The sequence below is a fragment of the Antechinus flavipes genome, chromosome 4, assembly GCF_016432865.1.
Source record: "Antechinus flavipes isolate AdamAnt ecotype Samford, QLD, Australia chromosome 4, AdamAnt_v2, whole genome shotgun sequence".
In the NCBI taxonomy this organism is placed as follows: domain Eukaryota; kingdom Metazoa; phylum Chordata; class Mammalia; order Dasyuromorphia; family Dasyuridae; genus Antechinus; species Antechinus flavipes.
This window is the reverse complement of record NC_067401.1, coordinates 386,106,353-386,117,319: the sequence shown is the minus strand read 5'-3', so window position 1 is coordinate 386,117,319 and position 10,967 is coordinate 386,106,353. Positions and strand designations below refer to the sequence as shown.

The 10,967-nt window shown below is 47.3% G+C and overlaps 2 protein-coding genes across 2 annotated transcripts; both read right to left on the bottom strand.

Annotated features, from left to right (window-relative positions):
- Positions 1–1,202: 1,202 nt before the first annotated feature.
- LOC127562708 (NADH-cytochrome b5 reductase 1) lies at positions 1,203–6,938 on the bottom strand. Its single transcript, XM_051998623.1, has 9 exons — positions 6,491–6,938; positions 5,930–6,079; positions 5,771–5,843; positions 5,015–5,121; positions 4,590–4,719; positions 3,645–3,728; positions 2,933–3,018; positions 2,316–2,415; positions 1,203–1,970 (listed from the first exon to the last, which is right to left on the bottom strand). Exons 1-9 carry the CDS (start codon positions 6,503–6,505, stop codon positions 1,798–1,800), a joined length of 918 nt encoding a protein of 305 aa, XP_051854583.1. The 5' UTR covers positions 6,506–6,938; the 3' UTR covers positions 1,203–1,797.
- LOC127561586 (probable E3 ubiquitin-protein ligase TRIML1) lies at positions 6,508–9,901 on the bottom strand. Its single transcript, XM_051996763.1, has 2 exons — positions 8,878–9,901; positions 6,508–6,590 (listed from the first exon to the last, which is right to left on the bottom strand). Exons 1-2 carry the CDS (start codon positions 9,899–9,901, stop codon positions 6,508–6,510), a joined length of 1,107 nt encoding a protein of 368 aa, XP_051852723.1.
- Between the last annotated feature and the right edge of the window lie 1,066 nt (positions 9,902–10,967).

Here is a 10,967-nt window from a genome sequence, read left to right as displayed (position 1 = left end):
AGCGGCGGAGAAGCCTCCACCCCCCGGGGACGCGGAGGCGCCGGCCCCGGAAGGAGCGCGAGACGGTACCGCGTCACCTCCGCCCGGCGGAGGCGAGAGACAGGCAGCAGCAGCGGCAGCGGCGGCAGGGCGGCTTCTGGAGCGCAGCTCCTCGCCCTCCCTGCCCCAGAGCCGCTTCCCCCTCCCCTCCCTAATCCTCCTTTCTCCTCCCCGTCCCTCCCCTCTGTCCCCTCTCCTCCCCGCCCCTCCTCTCTGTCTTTTTCCTCCTCCCCCTCCTACTTTTTCCTCCGTCTCCTCCTCCCTTCTCCCCCGCTCCTCCCCTCTCTTCTTTCTCCTCCTCTTTCTCCTCCCGTGTTCTTCCCACCTCCTTCTCCCTCCCCTTCCCTCTTTCGACTCCATTGCCTCCTTTTCTTTCCTTCTCCCCTTCCCATTCCTTCCTTCCTTCCTCTCCTTTTCCTCCCCCTTTTTCCTTCCCTTCCCCCTCCTCTCTCTCCTTCCTTTCATTCCTCCTTCCCTTTTCTTCCTCTCCCTTTTTCCTCTTTTCCCTTCTCATCCCCCTCTTTTTCCCTTTCCTCTTTTCTTCTCTTCCTTTCTTTTTCTTTCTCTTTTCACTTCCCCTCCTCCCTCTTTTCTATTTTCCTTTCTTCTTTTTTCTCATTCCCTACCCTTTTCCCTTTCCTTCTTATTCTTTCCCTTCTGCTCACTTTTCCTCCTTTTCTTTCCCTTCCCTGTCCTCTAACTTTTCCTCCATCTTTCCTCCACTGCCCCTTCCCCTTTCCAATTCCCTTTCCTCCTCTTCTCTTCCTGTCCCTCATCCTTCCCCCCTCCTATTTCTACTTCCCTATCTCTTTCCTTACAGACTCCTTAAGCACTTGTGACTTGTAGTTCAACATGCAGCTTCCTGAGGAAGAAGAGGTAAAATGTCTCCAGAGAGCATATCTGCTTCTCCTCAGGCCTCCCAAGGGGAACCTCGACTCCAACTACCCCACAACTCCTGTATGTCTCTCCTTCCACAAGCTAGGATCCCTCTCCCTCCCTTGAGACAGTTGCTCAAATCGAAGAACAGTGGGTGGTGTATGTGGCACTGCCCATTTCCACACTTGCCCAGAGCTGTGCCCTCTTAGGGAAGGTTGTGACGGGGCTGCCCCTGGCAGCTGAAACCCTTAAAAGTTACCCCAGACAGACAGACACACAGCCCCACGGAAGCCACACGGGGGCCTTGACCCCATTTATTTCCACAGGTGAAGGCTCCTGAAACAAAGGCAAAGTCTAAGAAGATTAAGCAGGCATGTCTTCCAGCAGACATGAGGAGAGAGAAACAGGAGGAGAGAGAAGCAGGAGTCCTTACAGATCTCTGCACTTAGTATGAGCGCACCGTTCCCTGGCCCCACCTCTCACCAGCAGTACTGCCTTCTCCGTTTCAGTGCCCCCGTGGACTGCACCCCCCAACTCCACCCCAGTCTCTCAGAAGCAACAGCTAAGAATCCCCAAGTGTGAAAGTGCAGGGGGCGGCAGCACCCCCGTCCATCCCTACAGCGAGGGTGACCCGCGCTCCCAAAGTCAGCTCCGTAAGCACCGCCTTGGTGACCTTAGAGCCGAGGCCCCGTCCAGGCCTCTGGGAGGATGGCAGTGTCTAAGTCTGCCCCGCCCCGGCTGAGCTGGAGAAAAACACCCGCATTGAGGCTTGCCAGAGGGTGCACAAGATAGGGCAGTGGTGGCAGGGCAGTGGCAGAGGGAGCACTGATAGGGAGACGGGTGGGGGCTGGGGGCTGCGCAAAGCAGAGGAGGGGGAGGGCCTCAGTAGGTAAAACGCATCTTCTGGGAATACCCCAGCTTATCCAAGTTGGGGTGGCAGGCCAGCTGCACCATGGGAGGCGGCCCACACAGCAACAGCAGCACGTCATCCCCGGGGGCAGGCAGGTGCTCCCGGATCATGTCCGCTGTCACAAAGCCCCTGCCATAGGCCCAATCTGCAGGGGGTAGGAAGAGGAGAAACCAAACCGAGTCTCCCATTCTGACCCCGGGCATGCTGCGGGTGGTAGATGGCACCACAGGCTCCATAGTGTTAAGTTGTATTAAGGAATGGCCACAAGTACAGACACACTAGCCGTACCACCCTTGCCAAGGACTCGGGGAACAAGAATAGAAATTAAATGGGTCTTTGGATCTCAACCCATTTAAACAGTGGAAGTGGGGACTCCGTGTTTTTCCATTTGAATTCAGGAATCAGGATGGAGAAGGTTAGGACCCAGATATGTGTGTGGCAGGGGAAAGGCCAGGGGTGGAGGTGGGAGGGTATCTAGGTGTCGAGTTACCTGCTGGAGGCTGATCCAAGGTGAACCAGAGTTTAAATCGTTCAGGGTGTCGGGCCTGCAATTCCTCCAGGTCTTCTCGTAGGATTATGTCCTTCTCAGTCTGAAATATCAGGGAAAGAGAAAGTGGACCCCTCTAGAAACCCCTAACACCCTTTGCCCCCAAAGAAAACCCAAGTAAAAGCCTCATCTCTAAAGCAACACCTTAATGCCAGCACTCATTATGCTCCTTAGTAAGTGGGGAAAGACATTAGTAAAGGATAGTTCCAAATTCTAGGAAATAAGAATTTCATAAAGTTGAACTGAAGGAAAATGGAAAGATTCCGGATCATAGCTGGAAGGCACCCTTTAACTAAGCCCTCTGAGGAACCTATAAGCCAAGGGTGGGATTTGCATAGGGTCACATAGGAAGTATCAGATTTGAGATCTGAACCTGGTCCTTAATCCTTCCCACTTTCCAGGAAACAGTTTATGTTCTTCTCTCCAATAGCCCAAACCTCAGACCATTGCTAGTATGGGTTTTGAACCAGTCCCCAGACCTAACCCCTGGCACTCTGCATATCACGCCACACAGTCATCAGACTATTCTGCAGTCCTGGTCCATAGCAAATCCAACTAACCTGGTTGGCAAACAGCAGAAAGCACCGGGTTGGATCTTCAGGGTCCTTTAGGATGGCCCGGATGAGCTGCAGCATTGGGGTGATCCCTGAATAAAGACCCCCCTCTTGTGGTTGTGTGTCAGAAATAGCTTCTCCTGCCAAAAGCCTGGTTAACCTTTTTTTCTCTTCAAACCTACCTATCACCTACTCCATATATTTACTCCATTTCCCATTCCCTCTAGTTTTCTAGGACTCCTCTATTTCAGACAGGAATGACAATTCACCCCCCCAGAAATTGTGAGTTTGAATTTAGTGATTGGTTTGGATAGATCTTGTGGCACTAAACAGAAATCCAGATGGTAAAATTCATTTAAGGAAATAATCTAGGACTTCTCAAAACAAAGCAAAACAAAAACAACCTCACAATCTAGGACAAGTGTTGAAAGAAGCAGCTGTTAGCAAATATCTAATGATTCAATGAGAGGCTGCAGATCCATCTCTGCTTAGCCATTCTGATTTCTTTCCATTCTAATCCAAAAAGGTCTGGATTTGAGTTTATTGGAAATACCCCCTGATTTCAATCCCTCTTTTTTATTTTTCACAGACCCAGGAACTCCAGCAACCCATCATTACCAGTCCAACTATGAGCATCTAACCCTTCCAAGTGTCACTTGCTACCAGCTCCATGCCAACAGCCAACAGCATTGGGGGCAGACACAAGGGTGACACACACCGGTCCCTCCGGCAATCATTCCCAACTTCTTTGCCACTCGGGATTCTGCTGGAGATTTCTTGCTGGGCTGAATGTCAAATTTCCCTAAGAGAAATCAAGGACAGAGAAGACAAATGGGAAATCAATTTAAGGAACTGAAAAAGAAATGTAGAAAAACCCCCATGAGCATTTTATCAAACGGATATGCACCTTAATTCTGGACATCAACACAGTGGCAAATTTATTCACAGACTAGTTGGAGGCTTCAAATTGACCTGGCTATCGATGGTACTATATCCTAGGAACATGAATAGAATTGGGCCATCTGTCTCTCATTACTGCCAGAGCCCAGGACTCTCAGGGAAGAGAGGTGTTTTTGTACAGCTCCCCCATGAGTCATGAGCAATCTTAGGCAGTGAGATGCCTCCCTGATGAGACAGACAGGCACAGGGCCAGGTGTGACTCAACATTCCCTAGTGACAGCAGTAGGACTCGGGGGGCGAGGCTAATGGGCCCAGCTGTTCCAGTGGGAGAAGAAGAGGTAGGGACAGCAATGAAATCTACCTCCAGAAAGCTTTTTCAGAGAGCAGAGAAGGAAGCAAATGTCTGTTACAAGTGACCGATCCAAACAGTGGCTGTTCCCTATGACCCATGAGATAACATGTTTCACATTATCAGAGCTATGCTTAGATGGAAAAGGAGCCCTAGCTCCTTTAGATAGGATATAGTTTATTTTTCCTTGAGACGCAATTGGGGTTAAGTGACTTGCCCAGAATCACATAGTTGTGTCTGAGGCCGAATTTGAACTCAGGTCCTCCTGCCTCCAGGGCCAGAACTCTATCCACTGCACCATTTTTAGATATGTACAGAGAATAAAGGTCATACAAACGGCATGCATAATGCAGATACATTTATAATATAATGCAGAAGGCTAGGAGTTGAATTAGGAAGCAGTAGGGCTGATACCTTTCCCATTGTAAGTGAGCATTCCACTTGGCCCCCGAAACTCTACCACATCTCCGATCTTGAGGCTGTCTAGGTACTGAGACATCTTCCCTCCCTCAGGAAATTTGGGGTGTACTCCTTTCAGATAGACCTGAAAAGAGCAGAGAATAGCATGTGACCAGTTTCATCAGTTGTAAAAGCTCATGTCTCCCAATCCCACTTCTGGCTTTTTCCTTCCAGATTTAACCCAAGCTTTAGAAATTCCAGATATATTGATGCTTAGTCAGTTGCTTGACTGAGCTTGAGTTTGGGGCAAGGATTGTAAATACTCCTTTTCTCCAAGCCTAAAAACCACTGTCCTTAATATACCCAGTGAATTCCCAGAAAGCCCAGGAAAATGTTGGAGGGGAGAGGAAAGAAAGAATCCTTGGGGCCCTTTCTCATACCTTGATGACAAGATCCACATAGCCCTTGTTCTCATCACTGGTGACGGGTGTGTAGGGCCGGACAACCAAGTTGCCATCAATTCGGGCTGAGAGATAGACATGTTTTCCTGGTGACCATATAGGAAGTAGGGTGTGAGGGTGAGCCGGGAAGGTTCCCCCAGCCTTTCCTGTTTTCTGGCCCAGTGAATTTTAAAATAAGTTTTGAATCTGAGCCCACTGATTCTCTCTGTTCCAGGTCAGAATGAGTCACGGAGCAAAAGAAAAGTGTCTTCAACAAACTCATTCTGAATATAGCAAAATTTTACACGGGAGTACTTATGGCGCTAAGAAAACCCTTCTTGCTCCTTGTCAGATCCCCAGTGATCCCCAAATTCCAGCAGACAAAATTGAAAGACCCCTGATCAATTTGTCCTAGAAACCCAGTAAGGTGCTGAATGGAAGAGAAATGGTCCAATCGAATGTTCCCTACTTTTGTGCGTTAGGGAACATTCGATTGGACCAGTAACAATGATGTGTAGTCTGGAGGGATAGGAAGGGATGGTGACTGGCTGAGGCAGGCAAAAAGTGGAGACTACACCCTAGCAATGGGACATTATGTCATTTGTCAGACAGAAAATCACATCACGAAGGGAAAGGAACTATAAGACCCGTGGAAAAGGGGAAGAAAAGTAACAGGAGAACAAAAGGAGGAGGGAGAGAAGGCTCCTCTTATGCTGCCCCTTTCTTGTTCCTCCGCCCGCCAGAGACTCGCCTTACCTATAGGTAGTCCCAGGATGTGATGGGCTGAAGGTAGAGCAAAACGGAATTTCTTGGTGTTGTGGCTGACAGTCTAAAAAGAGTAAGAGGAACACATCTGCATGGCCACCCCGTGTCCCACCCCCGCCCCCTGCACACACATCCGCACGTGTCACCTACCGTCTTATCCAGCAGCCTCAGCAGGTACTTCTCGTTGGGGTCCAGAAGAGTGACAGGTGCGCTCCGGGCCCTGCGAAGCAGGTAGGAGCCCAGGGCCACTCCCAGCAGGGTCACAAGTCCCACTCCCAGGGAGGCCAGCAGCGCAGCGCTCTGGCGGGGAGAGAAGTCAGAATGAGCCGCTGAGCCGGCCGGCCCGGAGCTCCGGGTCCCACAGCGCGCGGGGCTGAGGGGCTACTCTGCCGTGGTGTTTCCCGGTGGGATTCCGCTCCGCCCCGGGTGAGGAAGGTCCTGAGGTGATCCTAGAGCGAAGCGAGTCTCGGGGATCTGAGAAGTGAAAGGGCAGCTTCCCAAAAGGGATACTGGACAGGGCAAGGGAGCCTGCTCCGCGGAGGGAATCAGGGGGAGGGAGGGGCGGGACCCGGCCGGGATGCAGAGCAGGGCCGCGGGACAGCGACGGGAGTGATCCGACAGGGAGCTCCCGCGGGGATGCGGAGTCCGCAAGGGGAAGGCTGCGGGCGCAAAGCGGGGTCGGGGCAGGCGCGAGCAATAGAAGGTCCTCACCGGCTGGATCCCCATGGTCAAGTGCCGAGTCCGCTCCCAAGCCTCGCAGGCCCGATCCCACAATGCGCCGCGGGGCAGGGCGGGGCGGGAGAGGACGAGGCTAGCGGGGATGGGAAGAAAAGAGAAGTGGAAAGCGGGGGAGAAAGGAGGGGGAAGAGCAAAGGAGAGGAGAAAACGGGGAAGAGAGGAAGGAAGCGTTAAAGGAAAGGAGGGGAAGAGGGGAAGGAAGACAAGGGGGAAGGAGGTCAAGGGAAGCGCAGGAGAAAGGAAGGCCGCAGGAGAGGAGATAAGGGTAGCGAAAAGGAAAAAAGAAAGGAGGGTGATGGAAGGTAAGGGAGAGGAAAGGAAGAAGGATTCACAAAGGAGAAAGCATTCAGGAACTCAGGGCTGTTCTTGCAATCGTCTGTACTTTCCCCGAATCCCGGAATCCGTAGTCCTATTACTTGAGCCTCTTCTATGCCTGATGTGGGGAGGGGGGCTGGGAGAGAAGAGGGGGAAGGGAGAAAGAAGGAATGTAGAGAAAGAGGATCCCAGATTCACCGTTAGAATCAGGAGTCATCTAGTCCGAGCCCCTCCGCGGTAGCCAAGTGCTCAAAAACCTATAAGGCCACACTCGCTCCCTTTGGAGATCGTTCTTTCTACTTCGAGACCGGTCTGTGTTTCTCCTTACATGGGTTCAAAACTTGTTTTCCTGTCATCTACACCCTTGTTTTTGTTCCTCTTGTCTGGGACCAAGCCGAAGTCTGATCTAAACAGATGCATTTGGAGTCAGAAAGACCAGCCTTCATTGGCTCCAGCCATTTACTAGCTGTGCGATCCTGGGCCAGTCACACGTGGGGAAAACAATAACAGCTATCTTCTAGCGTTGTTAGGGAGATCAAACGAGCTAAAATTTGTGAAGTTCTGGCATATGGCAAGTACTTAATAAATGCCTGTTTCCTTCCTTCTTTTTCTGTTTGACAAAAATGAATGTTGAAAATCATCTTTACGTGTATTTGAAAAAATAAAATATTTTTTAAAAACTGAGCATACCCTTTGATCCATCAGCGTCACTATTGTGTCTGCATCCCAGAAAGATCATAAAAGTGGCAAAAGAACCCACATGTGCAAAAATATTTGTAGCAACTCTTTGTGGGCAAAGAATTGGAGGTTAAGTGGATGCCTATCAATTGGAGAATGGCTGAACAAATTGCGATAGGTGAATGTAAAAGAATATTATTTTTCTATAAGAAATGAAGAGCAGGCTGATTGCAGAAAACCCTGGAAAGGCTTACTTGAACTGATGCTGAGTAAAATGAGTAAAACCAAGAGAACGTTGTGCAGAGCACAGCAAGATTCTATGATGATCAACCATGGTAGACTTGGCTCTTCTCCGCACAATTTTAATAGACTTGAGATGGAAAATCTGGATCCAAAAAGAGAACTATAGAGACTGTATATAGATCAAAGCATACTATTTTCACTTTTTATTTTGCTTTTTAAATTTTTTTCTCTTTCAATCTGATTTTTTCTTGCACATGACACATATAGAAATATGTTTAAATGTATTGTATTTGTGTGACCTATATCTTGAGAAGGGAGGTAGGGATGGATCAAGAAAAACATTTGGAACACAAAATCTTTAAAAAAAATAAATGTTTTTATTTTTGCATTTCCAGTGCCTAGCACATTTCTTTGTACATAGTAAGTGTTTGATATTTGTTGAATTGAATTGAATATTACTTTATGGTATAGGAGTTCCCTTTCTAAGCATTTATTAAATACCTATTATGTGTCAAAAATGTTGAAAATACTCTTTACATTTATTTGGAAAAATAAGCTATATCAAAATGCCCATCATATTTGGAAAAGGGGAGGGGGAAAAGGAAGGAGGGAGAAAATTTTGGAATTCAAAACCTTGTAAAAATGAATGCCAAAATTTTCCCCAATGACTTGTAATTGGGAAAAATAAAATACTATTTAAGAATAAAAAACAAAAAACAAATGATGGATTCTGTACTTGTATTGAACCTCAGACCCTAGTGAAGTGTATGGGCTTCCTTAGCACTGAGTATTCAGTGGACAAATAGTAAGGGAATTGGAGTTATTCTCTTCACTTGAAAGGCCCAGAGAAAAGAAAGGCCAGACAGGACCTTGGAAGAAAATAGGGGGGAATCTGTAAATAAGGGAACCATCTGCCACATTGTAAAATGATATATGTCCACAATCATAATGGAAGAAAATGCCTAGCTTGTGCACAGGTACTCTTGAATGAATGTTTTCCAAGGTATGGGAAATCCAGAGAATGAACTCCTCTCCTACTTTGAGGCACATGAGGGAGAGTACATCCCCAGGAAATGTCCTCTTCTTGTTTGCTGATTCCCTATAGATCCCCACTTCCCACTCACTCTCCCCCCCCACCTCCACTTCCCAATAGTGACAACCTGAAAGGAATCTCTGGGCACCCAGGATAGAAAACGCATGTCCGGCTTGGACACCTGCAAGTTTCACACTCTTCAGATCTTCAGAGAGGATGAGATTGGAATTCATTGTCTCAGGATTCAGAGTAATGTTCCTTTGGAAGGTCAATAGTATTTCCCTCATTCCACAATGAGTCCCGTCCAGAGTAGCAGGCTCTGGACATTGAAGCAACAGCAGCTCACTCCTTTCCAATGTGCTTCTCACATCCAGGAGCATCTCCATAAGTGGCTTCTCGGAATTCTTCTCTAGCTCATCAATCATCTTCTTTAGGTGTTGGATATATTGGGAGAATCTGGCCTCAGTCCCCATTAATTCTCTCATGTTCTTTCTTTTTTCCTTGTCCAGCTTTTGTGGATTGATTTGGCTTTTCTTTGTCAAGGAAGTGCACATCTTGATGTATTCTGGTATGATAACCTGCTTCAGGACCCGTGTTTCCATCTTACACTGATGCACTCTCCTTCGCTCCTGGTCCAACAAAATTTCAGCCTCACTTGCTTTTCTCCGCAAACTATCACAGGCTTCCTGGAGTTTCCTCTTGCAGTTCTCTGCAAACTCTTCTATGGGATACACACCATGAGCTTTGTGTTCTTGGGAGAACAAGCAGGACATGCAGAGCAGCTTCTGGTCATCTTCACAGAACAGCCTCTGAATTGCTAGATGTTGTTCACAGATGTTCGGGCAACTGAGGTATTGCATTAAATGAGGTCTGAACTGTTTAGTGAGGATCACTAGATTCTCTATGCATTTACTGGGTTCTAAGTCTCTGGGCTGGCTTGTTCTTCTGCAAACTGGACAAGTCCCTGGTACGGGAGCTTCCTCCCAGCTTCGGTAGAGACACTCTTTGCAAAAACTGTGTCCACAGTCAATAGTCACTGGTTTGGTGAAGTACTCCAAGCAAATGGAGCAGGTGAGTTCTGTCCTGAGGTTTTCAATGTTGTCCTTGATCTCCATATTCCTAGAGCTTGATTCCCTCTGATAGAAGAAGTTTCCTTCAGAGGCTATAGAGCTCCAGATTTGAGCTCTCAATCCTATATTCCCTTTATATACCCCTCCCAGGGCCTGCCGCTCCACCCCTCTGAATTCTCACCCACAAGGTGTTAACTCATCTACTTTACACCTTTGTGTTTGGCCCTGCTTTGGAATTAGTTCTAGGAGGCTGAGCTGTACAGGCAAAAGCTTCACACCTCACTGATATTACTTTAACAAACATATTCTAGGTAATAGAGACACAACTCACTGCAACACTAGTTGTGTGATGTGTTCTACTAATAATTCCCAATATTATGAAGTTGTTTAAATTTATGTGATACCATCATTATCTTGTTTTTTAAATCTTAAATCAGCCCTGTGACTTAATGACTATAACTGTTTTTGGGGTTTTTTTGGGGGGGAGGTTGTTCTTTTTTTTTTGCTTCTTCTTTTTTTTTTTTTTTCTTTTTTCTTTTAAATAACTTTTTATTGACAGAATCCATGCCAGGGTAATTTTTTACAACATTATCCCTTGCACTCACTTTTATTCCGATTTTTCCCCTCCTTCCCTCCACCCCCTCCCCCAAATGGCAAGCAGAATGACTATATCTGTTACTCCTTTCATTTTCAGCTTCAAGACCCGAGGCAGATATTTAGAATCAAGAGAGAAGTTAACCTTTAGACGGAGTTTGTGAGGAAATAGGTTGAATTCAAATTGAGTCTATTAATTTTCAGTTGCCATTGGGCTATTCCTTAGAAATATTCAGGAGGTCAGATGAGAGACAAAATAGTGATCCTCTTTTACTGTTCCCCACAAACTATGTAGTGTTTTTGGAAAAGGCTAAAGCCATGGGGTGAGGGAGGGCATTAGAGAAGTCAGTGAGAAAAGTCCCAAAGTAGCAGAGCCACATGAGAAGTAAATTCCAAACTTATTTCTTATTGGTTTTTGATACCCACACTCTGCCCTTTTGGATTTTATTGTATTATTATCTGACATACATAATGTCATGTTTTTCCTGTCTCCTACTAGCCTTTTTATCTTATGAAT